Raw genomic sequence first — 25,376 nt, 5'->3', positions numbered from 1 at the left:
TTGCCAATGCTTGTCAGGTATATTTGTGGCCCACAAGTTGCTGCTGATTTTGCCCAGCACCAACTGGATAACCTCGATGCCACCAATTCAGTGCTAGCTCGCTTCACACAGTCCATACAGTAAGCAGAGTAAAGAGAGTTCGGCCTCATTTGACGAGGTGCAACTCCAAACAGGGTGTGGATTTTCTTCCCGGTTTGGTAACACCTATAGTACTGTGGGCTAAATACAAGCATTATGCTGGTCCTGGGTCTAGGGGCCTGCTTTATTGCCTTTTGGTGCGTGAAACTTTTTTGACCAGAAAACCATGATCATTGTTAACAGAAGAACTACTGCAAAATCCTTTCCAGATGAAGTCAGACATAGTTGCACTGAGATTTGATGGGTCCTTGCCTGCCTGCTGCTGACAGTGCACTAAGAACCAATTTGCTTATGAACGACTGTGTACATCAAGATTTTGTTTATTAATATTGCACAATAAACTGACACAAGTTGCACGTAGTTGAATATTTCCCAATATCCTGCTGGATGAAGGAAATGCATATTTTCCAATATGTACACTGGCATCTCAAGTTTTGACTGCTGCTGGGTCACAGCATAACCAGTTTTGGTTGATTGCTCTTGTGAATAATTGACTGGCTTCCCAGTGATAACTAGAATTGGAGAGGTCTCGGGCTTTGCAAATGCACCCTTCAACTTGTGCATGCTGTAGTTCCTCATCACGCATAAAGGCATTTCCAGGAACTGCAAAGGAAACAAGTTTGCATGGCTTAATGCAGACACTGGATGCTGTAGAACCTGCCAAACCCAGATTAATATTGTCAGTGCTTCAGACACTTAGCACAGTTTTCAGAGCATAGCCTGGGCCCCGTTTCATGTGACTTAAGTGGCACTGCCCCACTTCTAACTTGGGAGAACCAATTTTGTGGGGCCTCTTTGACCTATTCCTCCCAGTGCAAGTACCTGCTGCCAGAAAACCCTGGTCCCTCTTTGTACTGTACTTGCTGCCAGGAGCCCCTTGGCCTATACCTCCCTCCTGAAATCAGTATTCAAAAGACAGCCTACAGCTCTTTTTGAACTTGACTACAGTATGTAATATTTCCAAACCATTTTTCCTAAACATTGGCATGTTATATTTGCCAGTTGATATCCCACCTTGTAATCTTTGTAAGTTTTGTCATCACCCAGTCATTTTTCATGAATCGTGTTTGTAATCTAATGAAATCCACACCATGCTATTTTCAAAGGAATAAAGCACCCTCAGTACTGCCTTGGGAGTGTCAGACTGGATTATGTGCTTGGGTCTCTGGAGTAGGAGTTGAATTCCTGATTTGGAGGTGGGTATGGTACCCATTGAGCCATAGATGATGATTGCTCATGTTTTTTAGCAGCTTGGGCAGTCAATGTGTGACTTGGGTCACAAAGTTTGAGGCTAATTGCCCAAGGATGGAGATTATTGCCATAGTTAAACATCCACATCTGCAAACTATTTTGAAAGGTATGTAAATAATGTTAAAAGAATTAACCAAGACTTGACGTGGGAGAGGAGGCAAGTCCTTTCTTGTTCCAAAATTAATTGCTTTTTAAAAATGTTAGGGATATAATTTTGTCACCAGAGACATAATTTACCTCCAAATGTTCAATAATCATAACCATTAGCAACATAATTGAAGTAAAGCAGAATAATCCAATTCATCACCGTTATTGTTATGAAGTAGCCTCGGGCTCTTTCATAGTTCACTTTCAGTCCACCGATTAAAACATTATGGAACTGAAATTTTCCAAGACTACAGAACCTATGTTAATCATTGCCCCATCTGATCTGTAATGGATAGAATGTAACCACACAAGAATTGCCATTTTGCGCCAATTTTTTTCAAAATGTCTTGATTTGTAAATAGCTATGTTGAACCACACATTCTTTAGCAGACTTCACCAAAATTAAGTCCAATTAAGTATTTTTGAAGTGTATCATGATTGTAATGCAATGTAGAAAACAGGGAAGCCAGTTTGAGCGCAGCAAGCCTCCTATGAGACAATGACCTTGTGATCGTGAAATTATTGGAAAGGAATTCTGAGGGACAGGATTAATCAACACTTGGAAAGGCAGGGATTGATCAGGGATAATCACTGACTTGTTGGTGGGAAATCCTATCTAACTAACTTAATTGAGTATTTTGAGAAGGTAAATATATTGATGAGGGTAGCACAGTTGCTGTGGTTTACATGGACTTCAATAACGCCTTTGACAAGGTCCCACATGGAAGGCTGGTCGAAAAGGTTAGAGCCCATGGGATCCAAGGCAAGTTGGCAAATTGGATGCAAAATCGGATTACTAATCGGAGATAAAGATGCAGGATTGCTTTAGTGATTGGGAGCCTCTGACCGGTGTGCCACGGATCGGTGCTGGGATCCTTGCTGTTTATTATATACATTAATGACTTGGATGTAGACAGTATAGTTAGTAAGTTTGCAGGTGACGTGAAAATTGATGGTAGTTGTTGGCAGTGATGATAGTCTTATGCTACAGACTGATATTGATCAGTTGGTAAATTGGGCAGAGCAATGACAGATGGAATTCAATCCTGATAAGTGTGAGATGCATTTTGGGAGGTCTAACAAGGGACGGATATACACAATGAACGGTATGTCCTTGAGTATTGAGGAGCAAAGGGACCTTGGTATACACATCCATGGACTCCTGAAGGTAGCAGCACAGTTGGATAGGGTGGTGAAGAAGGCATACAGAATGATTGCCTTCATTAGCCAGGGCATAGAATATAGGAGCAGGGAAGTCTTTGTACAACTTTATAAAACATCAGTATTGTGAGCAGTTCGGAAGAGCATGATTGCACTGGAGGGGGTGCAGAGGAGTTTCACCTGGATGTTGCCTGGGATGGAAAGTTTCAGCTATGAGGAGAGACTAGATAGGCTGGGTTTGTTTTCCCTGGAGCAAAGGAGGCTGAGGGGGGGGAATCTGATAGAGGTATACAAAATTATGAGAGGCATAAATAGGGTAGATCGTAAGAATCTTTTCCCCATGGCAGAGCTCTCTAAGACCAGAGGGCATAGGTTTAAGGTGGGGAGTAAGTGGTTTAGAGGGGACCTGAGGAAACATTTCTTCACCCAGAGGGTAGAGGGAATATGGAACACGCTGCCTGAGAGGCGGTGGAGGCAGGTACCCTCACAACATTTAAGAATGATGTGGAGATGCCGCCATTGGAGTGGAGTGAGCACAGTAAGAAGTCTTACAGCACCAGGTTAAAGTCCCAACAGTTTTGTATCACTAGTTTTCAGAGCACAGCTCCTTCCTCAGGTGAACATTTAAGAAGCATCTGGACAAGCTGGTAAATGGGATTAGTCTAGATTGGTATTTGCTGGTCAGCCTAAACATGGTGAGCCAAAGGGCTTGTTTCTGTGCTGTATGACTCTATGCCCGGATTTGCTGTTTTATTGGCTGAGGGATAAATATTGGCCAGGGCAAAGGGAAAAAGAACACCCCCGTTCTTTGTCAATGATCAGCCTGCTCCTCAGTCTTGCACTGGGAGTGTCAGCCTACATTCTATGCTCAAATCTCTAGAGGGGGTCTTAAACCCAGAACTTTCAGATTCCGATGTGAGAGTGCTACCCACTAAATCACAGCTCACAATAACTGCATGTCCCTACACAGGCCAGCTAAGAGGTTCCAGGCATTACTGCTGCAGAAGCTTCAGCTGATCCAAATTACACTTGTCCACGTATATACTTGTTTCAAGAGTGAAATGCAAAAGATTGCTGCGGACTGTGTGAGTGAATAGTTTTTTTTTTTTAATTTCATTTTTCATGTTTTTGCTTTCAGACAGAGCTGTTCATTTTTCCATCATTCAGAGATACAGTCTGTATTTCAGACTGGAGGGAAGTATGCAGTGATGACCTCGGGTAGCATAGTGAGTAGCACTGTTGCTTCACAGCTCCAGGATCCCAGGTTCGATTCCCGGCTTGGGTCACAGTCTGTGCGGAGTCTGCACGTTCTCCCCGTGTCTGCGTGGGTTTCTTCCGGGTGCTTTCGTTTCCTCCCACAAGTCCCGAAAGACGTGCTGTTAGGTGAATTGGACATTCTGAATTCTCCCTCCGTGTACCCGAACCGGCGCCAAAATGTGGCGACTAGGGGCTTTTCGCAGTAACTTCATTGAAGTAACTTCAATGTAAGCCTACTTGTGACTATAAAGATTATTTTTTAAAAATAATGAAGATCACTGCTGTTTTTCATGTATACTGATAACTGGGAGATAAGTGACATCATTTCAAAATTTACACGATTGGAAATTCAAAAATGTTGTCAGGAGTGAGGAGAATAATAAACTTCACGTGGGCATAGACAGACTACAGTAATGGGCAGACATATGGAGAATGAAATTTAATGCAAAGCAGTGTCAAGTAATTCATTTCTGTCAGAAGAATAAAGAGTTATGTTCCCTTAAAGCTGTTCATCACGTAGCAGTTTCTGTGCAGGCTACTCGTGCAACAGTCCATTTAAATTACCATGCATGTGCAGGCGGGTTAAAAACATATTCCAGGGGCATTGCATTTAAACAAATCGGCTCAAAAATAAGATTAGAGGGTATGTGGATGACAAACTAAATGGTACAATGTTAAGGTGGGGGGGTGTAGAAATAGAGAGACCCAGACTATATGTCTTTGATGGTCGACAGGGCAAGATGAAAAAGGCATGCCAGATCCTTGGATTTAGAAATAAAGGCACAGAGTGCAAAAGCAAGCTGGAACTTTATAATTCACTGCTTAGGTTTCAGTTGGAGTATTGTTGCCGATTCTGGTCATCACACTTTAGAGAGGATGTCAGGGGGAGTGAGATATGCTATACATAGAGAAAGAGGATGTATTAAACTGGATAAGTCACAAGGCTGGATGGAATGTACCCCAGGGTGTTAAAATAAGCCAGATAGGAAATATGCTCTGACCATCATCTACCAATCCTTACCAAATGCAGGTGTGGTGCCAGAGGATTGGAGGACTGTTAACGTTGTACCTTTTTTAAAAAATGAACTGCGGGATAGACCCAACTAATTACAGGCCAGTCAGTCTAACCTTGTTAATGAGTCATAGAGTTTTACAGCACTGAAAATTCTGAGAGACAGGACAGCCTGTCACTTTGAAAGGTACAGAGTAATCCAGGACATTCAGCATGGATTTGTTACGGAAAGATCGTATTAAATTAACTTGATTTAATTTTCCTTGAGGAGGTAACAAGGAGGAATGATGAGGGTAATGCAGTTGATGCGGTCTACATGAATTTCACCAAAACTTTTGACAAGGTTCCACATGGCAGACGGATTTAAAAAATAAACAAATGTGGGATCCAGATCCAGGTGAATGAGGCAAGCTGGATAGAAAATTGGCCCCCCCCACTAGGCTGATCACCTGGAATGTACGAGGGCTAAATGGGCCGGTCAAGAGGGCACGTGTGTTCACGCATTTGAGAGGACTGAAGGCGGACGTGGTAATGCTGCAGGAGTCGCACCTTAGAGTAGCTGATCAGATTAGATTAAGGAAAGGTTGGGTCGGACAGGTTTTTTACTCTGGACTGGACTCGAAGAGTAGAGGAGTCCCGATCCTGATTAATAAGTGAGTGGCGTTTGAGGAGGGAAGAATAGTTACGGATGTGGGGGACCGGTACATTATGGTCAGTGGGAAGCTGGAGGGCGTGCAGGTGGTACTAGTAAATGTGTATGCGCCAAATTGGGACGATGTGGAGTTTATAAAGAGGATGCTGGGGAAGATACCAGACCTGGATTCGCATAAATTGGTCATGGGATGGGACTTCAACACAGTTTTTGACCCTGGTTTAGACCGGTCAAGCTCAAAAACCGGCAGAGTGCCAGCAATGGCAAAGGAACTAAAAGGGTTCATGGAGCAGATCGGGGGGGGGGGGGTGAATCCATGGAGATTTGGGCAGCCGAGAGTGAAGGAGTTCTCCTTCTCCTCACGCGTGCATTAAGTGTACTCCCGGATTGATTTCTTTATTCTGAGCAAGACCTTACGGACGGGGGTGGTGGACATGGGGTTCTCAGCGATCACAATCTCAGACCATGCTCCGCACTGGGTTGATCTACAGGTTCGTAAAGACAGTAACCAGCGCCCGCAATGGAGGTTAGACGTGGGTCTTCTAGCTGACAAAGAGGTGTGCGAGCGGCTGAGGAAATTTATTCAGAGCTACCTGGAAGTCACCGACACGGGGGAAATTTCAGCAGCGGTGGTGTGGGAAGCATTGAAGGCGGTGGTTAGAGGGGAGATTATCTCAATACGGGCCCACAGGGAGAAGGTAGACAGGGCAGAGACGGACCGACTGGTAAAGGAGATACTGGAGGTATGCGGAGACCCCAGAGGCAGGACGATTAAGGAAACGCCAGAGGCTACATGCGGAGTTCAGCTTGTTAACCACAGGGAGGGCGGTGGAGCAGCTGAGAAAGGCAAGGTGGGCGATTTATGAGCATGGAGAGAAGGCCAGTAGAATGCTTGCACAGCAGCTTAGAAAGAGGGAGGCAGCCAGGGAGCTAGGGAAAGTAAAGAATGGGGATGGGAACCTGGTTGGAGACTCGGCAGGGGTGAATAAGGCTTTAAGGAGTTTTATAGGAGGCTGTATGGGTTGGAACCCCCAACAGGGCCGGAGGGGATGAGGCACTTCCCAGGGGGGCTGAATTTCCCAAAGGTGGATGGGGAGCTGGTAGAAGGGCTGGGGGCCCCGATCGGGTTGGAAGAGATAGCGGAGGGTTTGAAGGCCATGCAGTTGGATAAAGCCCCGGGGCCGGACGGGTACCCAGTGGAGTTCTATAAAAGGTTCTCTGGGGGACTTCCGGATGCGGCGATGACCAGCTGAGTCGCACGTTTCGGCAGCTCCCTGTGAAACGGACTTTTGGGCTCTTGATAGGAGCCCCAACGGCAATTTTGACGGCTGAAAACACTGTGCGGTAAACCAGAAGGGAATCCCCCCTGGATACGGATGCAAAAAGGAGGAGAGAGTGGCCAGATTGCAGTGGATCCTTTAGAACAGCGGCAAGGAAGGCAAGCAAAAACCAAGATGGCGTCGGAAGGTGGCAGTTTAACATGGGGCCCTGAACAACAAGAGTTCTTGAAATGCTGTGTGGAAGAGATCAAAAAGGAAATGAAGAAAGAGCTGTTGGCCCCGATACTACAGGCGATCGAAGGGCTAAAGGAGGAACAAAAGACCCAGGAGCGGGAGCTTCGGGTCGTGAAGGCAAAGGCAGCCGAGAATGAGGACGATATACAGGGCCTGGTGGTGAAGACGGAGACGCAGGAGGCACATCAGAAACGATGTGTGGAAAGGTTGGAGGCACTGGAAAACAACGCAAGGAGGAACAACCTGGGATTCTTGGTCTTCCTGAAGGTGTGGAGGGAGCGGACGTCGGGGCATATGTGAGCACGATGCTGCACTCGTTAATGGGAGCGGAGGCCCCGGCGGGTCCGTTGGAGATGGAGGGAGCATACCGAGTGATGGCGCGAGGACCGAGAGCAGGAGAAATTCCCAGAGCCATAGTGGTGAGATTCCTCCGTTTTAAGGATAGAGAAATGGTCCTTAGATGGGCGAAGAAAACTCGGAGCAGTAAATGGGAGAACGCGGTGATCCGCGTTTATCAAGACTGGAGTGCGGAGGTGGCGAGAAGGAGGGCGAGCTTTAATCGGGCCAAGGCGGTGCTTCATAAAAAGAAGAAAAAATTTGGAATGCTGCAACCGGCAAGACTGTGGGTCACATATCGAGGGAGGCACCACTACTTTGAGACGGCGGATGAAGCGTGGACTTTTATTGTGGAAGAAAAACTGGAATGAGCGGGTTATTAAAAAGAACGTTCGAACAAAGTGGTGGGGCGAATGTGGGGAGCAAAGAGGGGTTTTATGTACTAATCCTGCGATGTGGTAACTTTTCTCTCTCCCACAGGTGGTGATGGGTGGAGGTGGAGGAGATGGGGCGTTGGCCATTGGGGGCGGGGCCAAGGGACAAGCGCGGGCTTGGTTCCCGCGCTATGATAATCATGGCGGGAATAGAGAAGCAGGAAGGAGGGGGCGTTGCACGGTGCGAGCCGAGGTCACGGGGGGAAGCCGAGGTCAGCCAGAGTTTGCTGACTTCTGGGAGCAACATGGGGGGAGTAATTACGCTAGCGGGGGATCTAGCGGGGGGGGTGGGAGGGGGGAATTACTGGGTTGCTGCTGCTGGGGAGAGGGGGGAGCTGGTATGGGAGAGGATGGGCGGGGGGGCACCGCCTGGGGGAGATACAGCTGCGTGGGAACCGGGTGAGGAGCTGGAAAAAGGTGATGGCTAATCGACAAGGGGGAAGCCCCCCAACTCGGCTGATCACGTGGAACGTGAGAGGGCTGAACGGGCCGATAAAGAGGGCACGGGTACTCGCACACCTTAAGAAACTTAAGGCAGATGTGGTTATGTTACAGGAAACGCACCTGAAACTGATAGACCAGGTTAGGCTACGCAAAGGATGGGTGGGGCAGGTGTTCCATTCGGGGCTAGATGCGAAAAACAGGGGGGTGGCTATATTAGTGGGGAAGCGGGTAATGTTCGAGGCAAAGACTATAGTGGCGGATAACGGGGGCAGATACGTGATGGTGAGTGGCAAACTACAGGGGGAGACGGTGGTTTTGGTAAACGTATATGCCCCGAACTGGGATGATGCCAATTTTATGAGGCGGATGCTAGGACGCATTCCGGACCTAGAGATGGGAAAGCTGATAATGGGGGGAGATTTTAATACGGTGTTGGAACCAGGGCTGGATAGGTCGAAGTCCAGGACTGGAAGGAGGCCGGCAGCAGCCAAGGTACTTAAAGATTTTATGGAGCAGATGGGAGGTGTAGACCCGTGGCGATTTAGCAGACCTAGGAGTAAGGAGTTCTCGTTTTTCTCCTATGTCCATAAAGTCTACTCGCGAATCGACTTTTTTGTGCTGGGTAGGGCATTGATCCCGAAGGTGAGGGGAACGGAGTATACGGCTATAGCCATTTCGGATCACGCTCCACACTGGGTGGACTTGGAGATAGGGGAGGAAACAGGAGGGCGCCCACCCTGGAGAATGGACATGGGACTAATGGCAGATGAGGGGGTGTGTCTAAGGGTGAGGGGTGCATTGAAAAGTACTTGGAACTCAATGATAATGGGGAGGTCCAGGTGGGAGTGGTCTGGGAGGCGTTGAAGGCGGTGGTTAGAGGGGAGCTGATATCAATAAGGGCACATAAAGGGAAGCAGGAGAGTAAGGAACGGGAGCGGTTGCTGCAAGAACTTTTGAGGGTGGACAGACAATATGCGGAAGCACCGGAGGAGGGACTGTACAGGGAAAGGCAAAGGCTACATGTAGAATTTGACTTGCTGACTACAGGCACTGCAGAGGCACAATGGAGGAAGGCACAGGGTGTACAGTACGAATATGGGGAGAAGGCGAGCAGGTTGCTGGCACACCAATTGAGGAAAAGGGGAGCAGCGAGGGAAATAGGGGGAGTGAGGGATGAGGAAGGAGAGATGGAGCGGGGAGCGGAGAGAGTGAATGGAGTGTTCAAGACATTTTATAAAAAATTATATGAAGCTCAACCCCCGGATGGGAGGGAGAGAATGATGGGCTTCTTGGATCGGCTGGAATTTCCCAAGGTGGAAGAGCAGGAAAGGGTGGGAATGGGAGCACAGATCGATGTAGAAGAAGTGGTGAAAGGAATTAGGAGCATGCAGGCGGGAAAGGCCCCGGGACCGGATGGATTCCCAGTCGAATTCTATAGAAAATATGTGGACTTGCTCGCCCCGGTACTGACGAGGACCTTTAATGAGGCAAAGGAAAGGGGACAACTGCCCCCGACTATGTCTGAAGCAACGATATCGCTTCTCTTAAAGAAGGAAAAGGACCCGCTACAATGCGGGTCCTATAGACCTATTTCCCTCCTAAATGTAGATGCCAAGGTCCTGGCCAAGGTAATGGCAATGAGAATAGAGGAATGTGTCCCGGGGGTGGTCCACGAGGACCAAACTGGGTTTGTGAAGGGGAGACAGCTGAACACGAATATACGGAGGTTGTTAGGGGTAATGATGATGGCCCCACCAGAGGGAGAAACGGAGATAGTAGTGGCGACGGATGCCGAGAAAGCATTTGATAGAGTGGAGTGGGATTATTTGTGGGAGGTGTTGAGGAGATTTGGTTTTGGAGAGGGGTATGTTAGATGGGTGCAGCTGTTGTATAGGGCCCCAGTGGCGAGCGTGGTCACGAATGGACGGGGATCTGCATATTTTCGGCTCCATAGAGGGACAAGGCAGGGATGCCCTCTGTCCCCATTATCGTTTGCACTGGCGATTGAGCCCCTGGCGATAGCGTTGAGCGGTTCCAAGAAGTGGAGGGGAGTACTTAGGGGAGGAGAAGAGCACCGGGTATCTTTGTATGCGGACGATTTGCTACTATACGTGGCGGACCCGGCGGAGGGGATGCCAGAAATAATGCGGATACTTGGGGAGTTTGGGGATTTTTCAGGATATAAATTGAACATGGGGAAAAGTGAGTTGTTTGTGGTGCATCCAGGGGAGTAGAGTAGAGAAATAGAGGACCTACCGTTGAGGAAGGTAACAAGGGACTTTCGTTACCTGGGGATCCATATAGCTAAGAATTGGGGCACATTGCATAGGTTAAATTTAACGCGGTTGGTGGAACAGATGGAGGAGGATTTCAAGAGATGGGATATGGTATCCCTGTCAATGGCAGGGAGGGTGCAGGCGGTTAAGATGGTGGTCCTCCCGAGATTCCTCTTTGTGTTTCAGTGCCTCCCGGTGGTGATCACGAAGGCTTTTTTTAAAAGGATTGAAAAGAGCATCATGGGTTTTGTGTGGGCCGGGAAGACCCCGAGAGTGAGGAAGGGATTCTTACAGCGTAGCAGGGATAGGGGGGGCTGGCACTACCGAGCCTAAGTGAGTATTATTGGGCCGCTAATATTTCAATGGTGAGTAAGTGGATGGGAGAGGAGGAGGGAGCGGCGTGGAAGAGATTAGAGAGGGCGTCCTGTAGGGGGACTAGCCTACAGGCTATGGTGACAGCCCCATTGCCGTTCTCACCGAGGAACTACACCACAAGCCCGGTGGTGGTGGCTACACTGAAGATTTGGGGACAGTGGAGACGGCATTGGGGAAAGACTGGAGCCTTGGGGGGGTCCCCGATAAGAAACAACCATAGGTTTGCCCCGGGGGGAATGGATGGGGGATATGGAATGTGGCAAAGAGCAGGAATAACTCAACTGAAAGATCTGTTTGTGGATGGGAAGTTCGCGAGTCTGGGAGCGCTGACCGAGAAATATGGGTTGCCCCAAGGGAATGCATTCAGGTATATGCAACTGAGGGCTTTTGCGAGGCAACAGGTGAGGGAATTCCCGCAGCTCCCGACACAAGAGGTGCAGGACAGAGTGATCTCAAAGACATGGGTGGGGGATGGTAAGGTGTCAGATATATATAGGGAAATGAGGGACGAAGGGGAGACTATGGTAGATGAACTAAAAGGGAAATGGGAAGAAGAGCTGGGGGAGGAGATCGAGGAGGGGCTGTGGGCAGATGCCCTAAGCAGGGTAAACTCGTCGTCCTCGTGTGCCAGGCTAAGCCTGATTCAGTTTAAGGTATTACACAGGGCACATATGACTGGAGCACGGCTCAGTAAATTTTTTGGGGTGGAGGATAGGTGTGCGAGGTGCTCGAGAAGCCCAGCGAATCATACCCATATGTTTTGGTCATGCCCGGCACTACAGGGGTTTTGGATGGGGGTGACAAAGGTGCTTTCAAAAGTAGTAGGAGTCCGGGTCGAACCAAGCTGGGGGTTGGCTATATTTGGGGTTGCACAAGAGCCGGGAGTGCAGGAGGCGAGAGAGGCCGATGTTTTGGCCTTTGCGTCCCTAGTAGCCCGGCGCAGGATATTGCTAATGTGGAAAGAAGCCAAGCCCCCGGGGGTGGAGACCTGGATAAATGACATGGCAGGGTTTATAAAGCTAGAGCGGATTAAGTTCGTCCTAAGGGGGTCGGCTCAAGGGTTCACCAGGCGGTGGCAACCGTTCGTCGAATACCTCGCAGAAAGATAGACGGAATGGGAAAAAGAAGGCAGCAGCAGCAGCCCAGGATCGGGGGGGGGGGGGGGGGAGGAACCAGAAGGACTCTCAGGGTTGTTAATATATACTGTATAGTATGTATAGGTCGTTGCTACAGATAATTATATATTGGACTGTTAAATTATATTTTTGGAGAGTGTTACTTGTGACAAGGCAGTTGCCAATTAGGGCTAGTTTTCATTTTTGTTATTTATTATTTATTCATTTTTTGTTTATAAAATAGGTCATTTTTATTTGTGTTGTTATAATATTGTGTAAAGGATGCACAATGTACTGTGTTGGTTGACCAAAAATTTTCAATAAAATATTTAATAAAAAAAAAGGTTCTCTGGGATATTGGGGCCACTGTTGATGAGGACATTCAATGAGGCAAGGGAGAGAGGGGTGCTTCCCCTGACGATGTCACAGGCCACAATTTCGCTGCTCCTGAAGCGGGACAAGAACCCGGAGCTGTGTGGGTCCTACAGGCCGATATCCCTATTGAATATGGACGCCAAACTGCTGGCCAAAATTTTGTCCTCTAGGATTGAGGCTTGTGTTCCGGACGTTATTGGGGAGGACCAGAGAAGGGCCAGGGAAGGCAATTGGTAGCCAGTGTAAGAAAGCTATGAAACGTGATCATGATGCCCCCCGGAAGGTAGGGAGGTGGAGGTAATGGTCGCAATGGACGCAGAGAAGATGTCCAAATGAAGGACGATTTTCGGAGGTGGGATGCGCTCCCGCTGTCACTAGCCGGAGGGTGCAGACGGTGAAGATGACGGTCCTCCCGAGATTCCTGTTTGTGTTCCAGTGTCTCCCCATCTTTATTCCGCAGTCCTTTTTTAAATGGGTCAACAAAGTAATCACTGGCTTTGTATGGGCGGGCAAGACTTTGCGGGTAAAGAGGGGAATGCTTGAGCGGAGCCGGGGAGAGGGCGGGCTGGAGCTATCAAACTTCAGTAACTACTATTGGGTGGCGAATATAACCATGATCAGGAAGTGGGTGGTGGTGGGGGGGGGGGGGGGGGGGTGGATCGGCATGGGCGCATATGGAGGCGGCTTCATGTCAGGGCACCAGCTTGGGGGTGTTGATAGCGGCTCCTCTGCCATTCCCGCCGGCACGGTATTCCACCAGCCCCATGGTGGTGGTGGCCCTGAGAGTCTGGGGGCAAAGGAGGAGGCATGTGGGAGCAGAGGGAGCATCGGTTTGGTCTACAATTTGTAATAATCACCGGTTTGTCCCAGGAAGGATGGACGGGGGGGTTTGGAGAATACAGGGATTGAGAGGATGGGGGATATGTTTATAGAGGGGAGCATTCCTAGCCTGAGGGAGCTGGAGGAGAAATTTGGATTGGCGAGGGGAAACAAATTCGGGTACCTGCAGGTGCGGGACTTCCTACGCAGGCAGGTTTCCATCTTCCCACTCCTACCACCAAGGGGGATACAGCACAGGGTAGTTTCCAGAGGGTGGGTGGGAGAAGGGAGGGTCTCTGACATTTACAAGGAACTTATGGGGACAGAGGAGACGCAGACTGGGGAGCTGAAGCGCAAGTGGGAAGAGGAGTTGGGAGGAGAGATAGAGGATGGTCTATGGGCGGACGAGTTGAGTAGAGTCAACACGTCCACAACATGTGCCAGGCTCAGCCTGATACAATTCAAGGTCGTTCACCGGGCTCACATGACAGTGGCCCGGATGTGCAGGTTCTTTGGGGTAGAAGATGGGTGTGCAAAGAGCGCGGGAGGGCCAGCGAACCATGTCCACACGTTCTGGACATGCCCAAAGCTTAGGAGATTCTGGCAGGGGTTTGCAGATGTCATGTCCACGGTGTTAAAAACAAGGGTGGCACCGAGTCCAGAGGTGGCGATTTTCGGGGTTTCGGAAGATCCGGGAATCCAGGAGGAGAAAGAGGCAGATGTTCTGGCCTTTGCTTCCCTGGTAGCCCAGAGACGGATATTATTAGCTTGGACGGACTCAAAGCCCCCGAAGTCGGAGACCTGGCTATCGGACATGGCTAGCTTTCTCTGTTTGGAGAAAACCAAGTTCGCCTTGAGAGGGTCAATGTTGGAGTTCGCCCGGAGGTGGCAACCGTTCGTCGACTTCTTAGCGGAAAATTAATCATCAGCAGAGGGGGGGGGGGTTAGTTTAGCCTAGAGTAAGGGGTTAATAAAGGTGGGGCCTGTAAGGGAGGAAGACGGCTTTTGCACTATGTTTATAGATTCATGTATATTGTTTATTTTGTTGTCGCTGTAAAACCAAAATATACCTCAATAAAAAAAATAACAATGTTGACAGAAGTTGAGGTCCTGGCCTGTTCCTCAGGCTTGTGTTAAGCTTCACTGAAACACTGCGCCAGATCGAGGGCAGAAACATGAGCACGAGGACAAGATGGCGATCTAAAATACCAAGCAGCTGGAAGCTTAGGGTTATGCTTGCGAACCTAGCAGAGGTGTTCCACAAGGCAACCAACTAATATGCGTTTGGTCTCCCCAATGTAGAGGAGGCCGCACAAAGGACTCTGAATAGGAAAGGGACGTGAGGCGGATAGTTTTTAAGCACGATAGGGGTCGAGGGTTTTTTTTTTTGAGGCAGCGGGTGGTAACGGCAGATCTTGTTAATGCAAACTATTTGCAAATTGGATTTTACTTGCAAATGTTTTCTTGGTCCTTTCATATGCAGAGCCATTAAATAAAATTTAAATGGCAATTGCTCTTGCAAAGTTTACTGTTTTCGGTTCAATCAAGCTGCTGAATTTAATGACTGAAAGATATACAAAGTTAAACCACAAGCCAAACAAGGCATTTTATTCTCTTTAAATGAAAGATGTTGGATTTTGAAATGTGACTCATAACTGCCTGTAGTCAAGGGATATAGCTTCTCAAAATCCCATATGATTGCCTCAAATGCGGGGAAGCAGCTTTGAAGCTGTTTTTATGATTCGGGCATCGCCCTTTTGAGCTCACCAATGTCTGTTGGTACTATTGGGTGCTGGTAATGGAAAAAAGTCATCATTTCTTTTTGGAGCTCCATCAGCTGTCTCCTTGATGATAATGTGTGAAACATAAGCGGTCTCTCATTAAAGGAACAGTGGAGGCCAAAGCCTCAACTTTAACTGCACAGAGCTTGTCATTGGTGTTGGCATCTGCCACTTCCTCGGTAGATCTGCTTCATTTTCCCAGTGAAAGAAAATTGTTTTCAAAGTTTTTCTCAAGTGCGTCACAGCCTTAAAGTCCCTGCCTTGACGGAAAAGGGTAGAATGTATATTGTTCAATTAGAAAATATGATTCCGTTTTGTTCATGGGTCATTAATTGTGTGGAGAACAAAATGTTTTTGATTGAGACTCCCCGCCCACGTTTAGTTCACCTCTGTGCAGTCTGCTTCTGATCATTCAAAGTCATTTGTTCCATTTAGAAGAAAAAAAATTATCCAGGAATGTGAATTAATCTGGGGCTTTACAAATTCTTTGTGCATCTGCAAACTTCATTACTACGAACGTGCACATTATAGAAGCAAGCTGAATTGGGAACTAGAAACTAGGGATTTTAGTGCTTCAAAAGAATTGAATGGTCAGATAATTTGCATGAAACTACTAAGTGAAGTGCGATTAGATCTAACTACCAGTGTGTTGCACCTAATATCAGTTTTAGATATCTGGTGATGTGTCAGACACTTCCAGTGCCGCTAATCAGCAGTCATTCTGAGCAGGGTATTAATTATTATGGGGTTAGTAGAACTGGAGGTCAGTTTTTAACAACAGTTGGATAAGTAACCAGCAGGGATCTCATTAGACATGCCCGTCAGCCTTGCATATATATATTTTATACCCCTTCTGGGGTTATGGTTGCCAGCCAGATGCAGAATTCATGAGCTATCTCCTGGGGCTGGTTTAGCACACTGGGCTAAATCGCTGCCTTTTAAAACAGACCAAGGCAGGCCAGCAGCACGGTTCGATTCCCGTACCAGCCTCCCCGAACAGGCGGCGGAATGTGGCGACTAGGGGCTTTTCACAGTAACTTCATTGAAGCCTACTCGTGACAATAAGCGATTTTCATTTTCAAAACAAAAGCAGAGCAGAATAACTAGAAGAGTAATATGCTTCGGATACATTTTAGGTCTGAGAACGCGAACCAACAGATTCAAAAACGGCTTCTTCCCTGCTATTACCAGACTCCTGAATGGCCCTCTTATGGACTGAATTATCTCTCAACACCTCATCTCTACTGTTGGAGCACTACTCCGTATGCTTCCTTCGACGTCCATGTATTTACATTGTGTACTTATCTTATGTGGTATGTTTTTCATGTATGGAACGATCTACCTCGTCGTACGCAGCACAATACTTTTCACTGTACCTCTGTACGCGTGACAAATCTAAATCTAAATTTTTAAGTTACCTACAATCTAATATTTTGACCTTTACCTGAAAAGGTAGGCTTTTGGGCACTGTCCAGTTTAAAATATGTTAATTGAAAAGTAATTGTTTTCCAAAAAACTTTCTGAACGTTTAAAATTCCATTCCAGAGACTAAGTGAACCAGTATCCTTTGGAGATTTACGGTATCTAACCTGTTTCAAACTTAATTTGTCTTTAAAATTATGAAAAGTTTTGCTAGGGTAGACACAGGTGTTTCGACTTTTAGGGGTGTCCAAAGCTGAGAGCCATGAATATAAGATATACTAATAAATCTAATATGAAACTGTCACGTAGAATGGTTGAGGAAAATGGCATTGATGTCTGTTTGGACCAAGGCTACGATGAAGTCTGGAGCCAAGTCCTCCTGGCAGAGTATAAACTGAAGATCAGTGAGTTGGTTATTAGTAAGCGCTAAGTGTTTGTACTGTTGATGCCACCTTCCATCGCTTTGCTGAAAATTGGGAGTAGGCTCATGGGGTGCTAAGTGGTCCAATTTGATTTGTCCTTTTCTGTGGATGGAAAGTTAACCTGGACAATAATGCACCATAAAAAGAATTGGTCACTTTTATGATTACCACAATGTGAAAGTGTTAATTCTTGAAATACTGAGTAATTATTTAATCTGTGCCTATGACTTCAGTTAAATGACTTCTCTGAAGAGCTAAGCAGGGCTGCCTATATCAGCAAAAGGGCAGAATTTGTATACTATGCTGACCTTGTGCTGTTCAGATCCCCTATTGAGTTACAGGTTTTTAAGCAGTGTACTTGTTGGTTAAGGTCCATTTTCATTTTAACCTCGACTCTGGTAACGATCTAAGCTTAGAAGGGGCATCCCCAAGTCCAAGACATTATTGTGTCTAAATACAAAAGCTCCCAGTTGAATGTGCTCATCATGTCTTTTGTTTTTAAGGAGGTTGGAGAACCAACGAAAGAGGAGAAAGCGGTGGCCAAGTATTTACGTTTTAATTGCCCAACCAAGTCCACCTCCATGATGGGCCACCGAGTTGATTATTTCATTGGTAAGATCATATTGAAAAAATTAAAACAGTTTATGCAACTGCAAAATTTATTCGTATGGGTGTATATATGTGCTTGTGTTAGTAAGTGTATATACACATTTGAGTGTAGATATTGGTACATGCATGTATGTGTTGGTGCTTGTGTGTGCATCCAAAATCTCTGGACAAAGTTACTCAGTTGGTGTCCATTAAATGCAGGCTGTGACATTGAGGATAATTCCTGAAGTAATCATGGCAGTAGGAGTACATCACTAAGCCCCTCATGCCTGGTCCACCTTTTGAGTTAGATTTATACCAATCCATTTATTCACCTTGGCTCCTAATGCGCTTGCCCAACAAAAATCTATCCATCTCAATCTTGAAAGCCTCCGTTGTCTTTGGTAAATAATGAATATTCTGGAAAATGAATAAATGCTATACTCCAAAGTAAATGCTGTTCATTCGGACAAGTCCAAGCATTTTCATTAATGTCAACTTTGCCTTTTTTGCTTTTCCCCTGGTTCCCTCTCTGGAAACCTTTCCATTTTTCTCTTGAACCTATTCCTTCCTCCATTTATTCCACAAATTAATTACACTTTACATAATTTATTTGAAGAGCTATCTTCCTCCTAACTAGCTAATTTTTGATATGTTCTCCATGAAATTTGAACCACTTGCCAAGTTGAAAATTTGGCTGAAACCAACTTTTGTTAGGGTCCCTCATAAATGTATTTCAGTGTCCATAATCCACCTTCTCCACTTTGTAAGATAAAATGTAAGTAAAATATGCAACACCTCAACTCCATTTACTAGCCTTAGCTCCAAATCCCTACAGACCCTTACTTCCCTGTGTTGTAAACTGAGCATAAGATGTCACATTACCCAGGAAGAGCAGCCTGAAACAGAATTCCTACAGTGCAGAAGGAGGCCATTCGGCCCATCGAGTCTGCACCAACCCTCTGAAAGAGCACCTTACCCAGGCCCACTCCCCTATCCCCATAACCCCACCTAACCTTTGCACGCTAAGGGGCAATTTAACATTGCCAATCCACCTAACCTGCACATCTTCGGACTGTGGGAGGAAACCGGAGCACCCGGAGGAAACCCACACAGACACTGGGAGAAAGTGCAACTCCTCACAAACAGTCACCAAAGGTCAGAATCCAACACGGGTCCCTGGGGCTGTGAGGCAGCAGTGCTAACCACGGTGCCTCCGGGCCACCCAATAATTCATTCCAACTTCATTACATGTAACTGTATCCTGACTCCAATTGTTTCTAGCGTTCATCTTGAACGAGTGTGGTATGTATTTAGGAACTTACTGAGCACCCTTAAGTCCACCACAAACAAAGCACTGGGGTTAATTTCCAAAATGATTGGAAAGCAAAGAAGTTGTGTTAACCTTTGTTGTATCTGTCCAATTCAGACACTTCAACTTGGTCTTTAATTAAAGTTTACCCAGGTGTCTTTATTTATGAGTAGAACAAAGTAGGACACAGATATGATGCAACACACTTTATTAAATATAGTTAACACATAAATTACCCACAATACATACAAGAAACACCCAGGATTCGACTATACTAGCCGTAAAGGTGGCCTGGTAAACTGCAGATCCGATCCCTGAGTCCCTCTGGTTCCTCTTTGTAAAGGTGATTCTCGCTGGCTGTTGCTTGCTTGCTTCCTTCCTTCTGGTCTGGTCACGGTCACCTCACACCATGCTTCGAGTCTTTGCTTCGAGTCTTTGCTTCGAGTCTTTGCTTCGAGTCTTTGCTTCGAGTCTTTGCTTCGAGTCTTTGCTTCGAGTCTTTGCTTCGAGTCTTTGCTTCGAGTCTTTGCTTCGAGTCTTTGCTTCGAGTCTTTGCTTCGAGTCTTTGCTTCGAGTCTTTGCTTCGAGTCTTTGCTTCGAGTCTTTGCTTCGAGTCTTTGCTTCGAGTCTTTGCTTCGAGTCTTTGCTTCGAGTCTTTGCTTCGAGTCTTTGCTTCGAGTCTTTGCTTCGAGTCTTTTGCTTCGAGTCTTTTGCTTCGAGTCTTTTGCTTCGAGTCTTAGCTTACAGTCCTTTCTCTCCAGAAATCTGGAATGCCTATTTTTTTTTATTCCCCTGTCGCCACCCACCTCCTTTCTCCACCTGCCCTTGGCCTTTGGCCAATGGAGTCTCAGGAGGCAGGGTCTCAGTGCCCAATGGTCTGGTTGATGACCTGTTGACTGGGTACCTGAGCCCACCCTAGGAGGAGCGATTATTGCTTGATGGGTTATCAGGAACTGTGGACCAAAGGCCAATACATCTCAAATGGCAGCAATAATTAATTGATGGGTTATTCATGGGCTGCTTCAGACAGGTCCCGCAGCTTGTCTGAGTTCTGTATATTCGGATTCAGCAGACTGTGGTTTTTAAAGTGCCCAATTCTTTAATTTAAGATATCCAATTTAATCGGTCTTAAAACTAGGCCCTGATTATTACTACATCTTGTATGGGCTTTGTTTGGACTATGCTGTGAGTACTGAACTCCATATTTTAAAAAGAATAAATAGAACATGGGAGCGAGTGAAAAATGCATTTATTAAAATTACGCTTGAACTGAGAATTATCAGGAAAGATTTACTCTAGAAAAGAGAAGACCGAAGAGTGAGCTGATAGTTTTCTTTAAGGTTATGAAGGGTTTGACAGGTTAGATTTAGAGAAAATGCTTCTACTTACAAGTGAGACCAAAGGATCAAAAATATAGATATTACTGAATCCAATAAGGCATTTGAGCAAAACGTCTTTACCGAGAGGCAGGTTAGAACGGGAACTCTCTCACAAAGGGAGTAGTTGAGATGAATAACACATGCAATTAAGTGAAAGGTAGACAAATACATCAACAATTTCTTCAGCCAGAGGGTGGTGAATCTGTGGAACGCTTTGCCACAGAAGGCTGTGGCGGCCAAATCACTGAGTGTCTTTAAGACAGAGTTAGATAGATTTTTTTTTTAATACTTTATTGAAAATTTTTGGTCAACCATCACAGTACATTGTGTATCCTTCACACAATAATATAACAGTATAAATAACAATGACCTGTTTTATAAACAAAGAATAAATAATATATAACAAAAACGAAAACTAAAACTAAATGGCAACTGCCTTGTCTCAGATAAACACTCTCCAAAAATATGATTTAACAGTCCAATATACAATTATTTATAGCAACGACCTATACATATTATACATATATATTAATAACCCTGAGACTCCTTCTGGTCCCCCCCCCCCCCCCCCCCCCCCCCCCCCCCCCCCCCCGGCTGCTGCTGCTGCTGCCTTCTTTTCCATTCCCTCTATCTTTCTGTGAGGTATTCGACGAACGGTTGCCACTGCCTGGTGAACCCTTGAGCCGATCCCCTTAGGACGAACTTAATCCGTTCCAGCTTTATAAACCCTGCCATGTCATTTATCCAGGTCTCCACCCCCGGGGGCTTGGCTTCCTTCCACATCAACAGTATCCTGCGCCGGGCTACTAGGGACGCAAAGGCCAAAACATCGGCCTCTCTCGCCTCCTGCACTCCCGGCTCTTGTGCAACCCCAAATATAGCCAACCCCCAGCTTGGTTCGACCTGGACCCCCACTACTTTCGAAAGCACCTTTGTCACCCCCACCCAGAACCCCTGTAGTGCCGGACATGACCAGAACATGTGGGTGTGATTCGCTGGGCTTCTCGAGCATCTCTCACACCTATCCTCTACCCCAAAAAATTTACTGAGCCATGCTCCAGTCTTATGCGCCCTGTGTAAAACTTAAATTGAATCAGGCTTAGCCTGGCACACGAGGACGATGAGTTTACCCTACTTAGGGCATCCGCCCACAGCCCCTCCTCAATCTCCTCCCCCAGCTCTTCTTCCCATTTCCCTTTCAGCTCATCTACCATAATCTCCCCCTCGTCCCTCATTTCCCTATATATATCTGACACCTTACCGTCCCCCACCCATGTCTTTGAGATTACTCTGTCCTGCACCTCATGCGTCGGGAGCTGCGGGAATTCCCTCACCTGCTGCCTCGCAAAAGCCCTCAGTTGCATATATCGGAATGCATTCCCTTGGGGCAACCCATATTTCTCGGTCAGCGCTCCCAGACTTGCAAACTTCCCATCTTCAAACAGATCTTGCAGTTGCGTTACTCCTGCTCTTTGCCATATTCCAAATCCCCCATCCATTCTCCCCGGGGCAAACCTGTGGTTATTTCTTATCGGGGACCCCACCAAGGCTCCCGTCTTTCCCCTATGCCGTCTCCACTGTCCCCAAATTTTCAAAGTCGCCACCACCACCGGGCTTGTGGTGTATTTCTTCGGTGAGAACTGCAATGGGGCTGTCACCATAGCTTGTAGGCTAGTCCCCCTACAGGACGCCCTCTCCAATCTCTTCCACGCCGCTCCCTCCTCTTCTCCCATCCACTTACTCACCATTGAGATATTGGCGGCCCAGTAGTACTCACTTAGGCTCGGTAGTGCCAGCCCCCCCCCTATCCCTACTACGCTGTAAGAATCCCTTCCTCACTCTCGGGGTCTTCCCGGCCCACACAAAACTCATGATACTCTTTTCGATCCTTTTGAAAAAAGCCTTCGTGATCACCACCGGGAGGCACTGAAACACAAAGAGGAATCTCGGGAGGACTACCATTTTAACCGCCTGCACCCTCCCTGCCAGTGACAGGGGTACCATGTCCCATCTCTTGAAGTCCTCCTCCATTTGTTCCACCAATCGCGTTAAATTTAACCTATGCAATGTACCCCAATTCTTAGCTATCTGGATCCCCAAGTAACGAAAGTCCCTTGTTACCTTCCTCAGCGGAAAGTCCTCTATTTCTCTGCTCTGCTCCCCTGGATGCACCACAAACAACTCACTTTTCCCCATGTTCAGTTTATATCCTGAGAATTCTCCAAACTCCCGAAGTGTCCGCATTATCTCTGGCATCCCCTCCGCCGGGTCCGCTACATATAACAACAAATCATCCGCATACAGAGATACCCGGTGTTCTTCTCCTCCTCTAAGTATTCCCCTCCACTTCTTGGAACCCCTCAATGCTATTGCCAGGGGCTCAATCGCCAGTGCAAACAGTAATGGGGACAGAGGGCATCCCTGCCTTGTCCCTCTATGGAGCCGAAAGTATGCAGATCCCTGTCCATTCGTGACCACACTCGCCATACAACAGCTGCACCCATCCAACATACTCATCTCCAAAACCAAATCTCCTCAGCACCTCCCACAAATAATCCCACTCCACTCGATCAAATGCATTCTCGGCATCCATCGCCACCACTATCTCTGCTTCCCCCTCTGGTGGGGGCATCATCATTACCCCTAGCAGCCTCCGTATATTCGTATTCAGCTGTCTCCCCTTCACAAACCCGGTTTGGTCCTCATGGACCACCCTCGGGACACAATCCTCATTGCCATTACCTTGGCCAGAATCTTAGCGTCTACATTTAGGAGGGAAATAGGTCTATAGGACCTGCATTGCAGCGGGTCCTTTTCCTTCTTTAGGAGAAGCGATATCGTTGCCTCAGACATAGTCGGGGGCCGCTGTCCCCTTTCCTTTGCCTCATTAAAGGTCCTCATCAGTAGCGGGGCGAGCAAGTCCACATATTTCCTGTAAAATTCAACTGGGAATCCATCCGGTCCCGGAGCCTTCCCTGCCTGCATGCTCCTAATTCCTTTCACTACTTCCTCTATTTCAATCTGTGCTCCCAGTCCCAGCCTTTCCTGCTCTTCCACCTTGGGAAATTCCAGCCGGTCCAGAAAGCCCATCATTCTCTCCCTCCCATCCGGGGGTTGAGCTTCATATAATTTTTTATAAAATGTCTTGAACACTCCATTCACTCTCTCCGCTCCCCGCTCCATCTCTCCTTCCTCATCCCTCACTCCCCCTATTTCCCTCGCTGCTCCCCTCTTCCTCAATTGGTGGGCCAGCAACCTGCTCACCTTCTCCCCATATTCGTACTGTACACCCTATGCCTTCCTCCACTGTGCCTCTGCAGTACCCGTTGTCAGCAAGTCAAATTCTACGTGTAGCCTTTGCCTTTGTTAGATAGGTTCTTGATTAATAAGGGGGATCAGGGGTTATGGGGAGACGACAGGAGAATGGGGATGAGAAAAATATCAGCCATCATTGTGTGGCTGAGCAGACTCGATGGGCCGAGTGGCCTAATTCTGCTCCTATGTCTTATGGTCTTATAGAGCGCAAGGAATAGAAGGATATGTTGATGAGTTTAGATGAAACGGGGTGGGAGGAAACTCATAAACACTGGCATGAACCTGTCGGGCTGAATGGCCTGTTTCTTTGCTGTAAAGATTTTGTAATACTGTCATCACCTTTCAGCTTCCAAAGCAGTTGACTGTTTGCTGGATTCAAAATGGGCAAAATCAAAGAAAGGAGAGGAGGCTGTCTTTACAACTAGGGAATCAGTAGTCGAATACTGCAACAGGTGGGTGGAATCTTTTAATTGATAAATTTGCAAACTCTGTTTTCCTCCTGTTAATATCATCTGGCTTCCTTGAGTGGGTGGGATTCGGGATGGCATGTGGTTGGTAAGCAATAACACTTTGGGGAGTGGTGGCTCCATGGTTGCATGTTTAGTAGTTAACGGTTGGAACCAGTGGTAAGCTCGATAACCTGAACCAGGCTGGTTTACAGTATTTCGGCTTATTACTAGGATCTTAAGGGGTGAGAGTGGGAGGTTGATTCCTCCCCTACAGCTCCAGATAACTCCGCAAGCCGGTACCCTAATGGGGGAGAGAATCATGGCTAGACTGTATGGAGGTAAACTTTCCAGTCCCTTCCCATTTAAAAAAAAAAATTTAAAAAAAATATCCATTTGACATCTCATCCAAACATCCAAAAATATGGCTCATTATTCATGTACTTTGGATAAAGATAATATAATCCCATCTGTAACAGTGAGGGTAAAAACTTCAGCATTTCTCAATTCAATAAAAACGACCACAGAAGTAGTAATGGGATTCCAGGATTTCTCCCAAATGAATTTTCCAACGGAAGCTGATTAAAGCAAGGAAATTAATTTATATAACTTCTATCACAACCTCAGGATTTCCCAAAGCATTTAACAGCCAATGAAGTCGTTTTTGCAGTGTCGTGACTGTTGACATATACAAAACACAGCTGTCAATTTGCACACAGAAAGCTCCCACAAACAGCAATGAAGTAATGATCAGTATAAATTGTTTTCACATGTCTAGTTGAGGAATATATTTTGACCAGCAAATTTAGGTGCCAGAGAGCAGCAACTCTCCCTCTGCAAGAATAAGTTACAGCGGGGAAGGGGAAAAGATAATTTTACACTGAACAGAAATAAATCCTTTTCTCCTGTGATGCCGACAGGCTTCTTAAGAAGCAGTTCTTCCACCGTGCATTGAAAGTGATGAAAAAGAAGTCTGAGAAGGAAATCAAAAAGGAGAAAGAGAAAGTGAAAAATGACAGCAGCAAAGAAGAGGAAAAGAAGGGCAAGAAGGAAATCTCAAAGGATGAAAAGAGTAAGAAAGAGAAGAAAAAAGACAGCGAGAAAGAAGAAAGCAAGAAGGAGAAAAAGGTAAGAGACCGGATTCCCGAGTGAAGAATGCTCACGTGTTCTACAGTACTCCACAGGTGCCTTTATGTAACACTTTAAACATAGTAAAACACTCTGAGACACGGGATTATTTTCAAGCAAAAAATTGATACTGAGCCAAATAAGGAGATATTAGGACAGGTGACCAAAGGCTTGATCAGAGATTTTAGGAAGTGACTTAAAGGAGAAGAAAAGAGATCAAGTTTAGGGTGGAATTCCAAACCTTAAGGCCCAGGCCTGGAGGCACAGACACCAGTGG

General features: G+C 46.7%; 1 protein-coding gene across 1 annotated transcript in view; it reads left to right on the top strand.

Moving 5' to 3' along the window:
* Positions 1-3,670: 3,670 nt before the first annotated feature.
* The window catches only part of LOC140407065 (translocation protein SEC62-like), a gene marked incomplete at its 3' end in the record, with an annotated part of 34,363 nt that continues 12,657 nt past the window's right edge, over positions 3,671-25,376 (top strand). The window contains exons 1-4 of the mRNA XM_072494818.1: positions 3,671-3,782; positions 17,435-17,543; positions 23,872-23,977; positions 24,892-25,099. Of these exons, the coding sequence (XP_072350919.1) occupies positions 3,759-3,782; positions 17,435-17,543; positions 23,872-23,977; positions 24,892-25,099 (447 nt within the window). The remainder of the gene's footprint in view (positions 3,783-17,434; positions 17,544-23,871; positions 23,978-24,891; positions 25,100-25,376) is intronic.

The sequence above is a fragment of the Scyliorhinus torazame genome, unplaced genomic scaffold (assembly GCF_047496885.1).
Source record: "Scyliorhinus torazame isolate Kashiwa2021f unplaced genomic scaffold, sScyTor2.1 scaffold_1126, whole genome shotgun sequence".
Lineage (NCBI taxonomy): Eukaryota > Metazoa > Chordata > Chondrichthyes > Carcharhiniformes > Scyliorhinidae > Scyliorhinus > Scyliorhinus torazame.
Note: the sequence above shows the minus strand (reverse complement) of the source record. Positions and strands in the feature narration are given on the sequence as shown.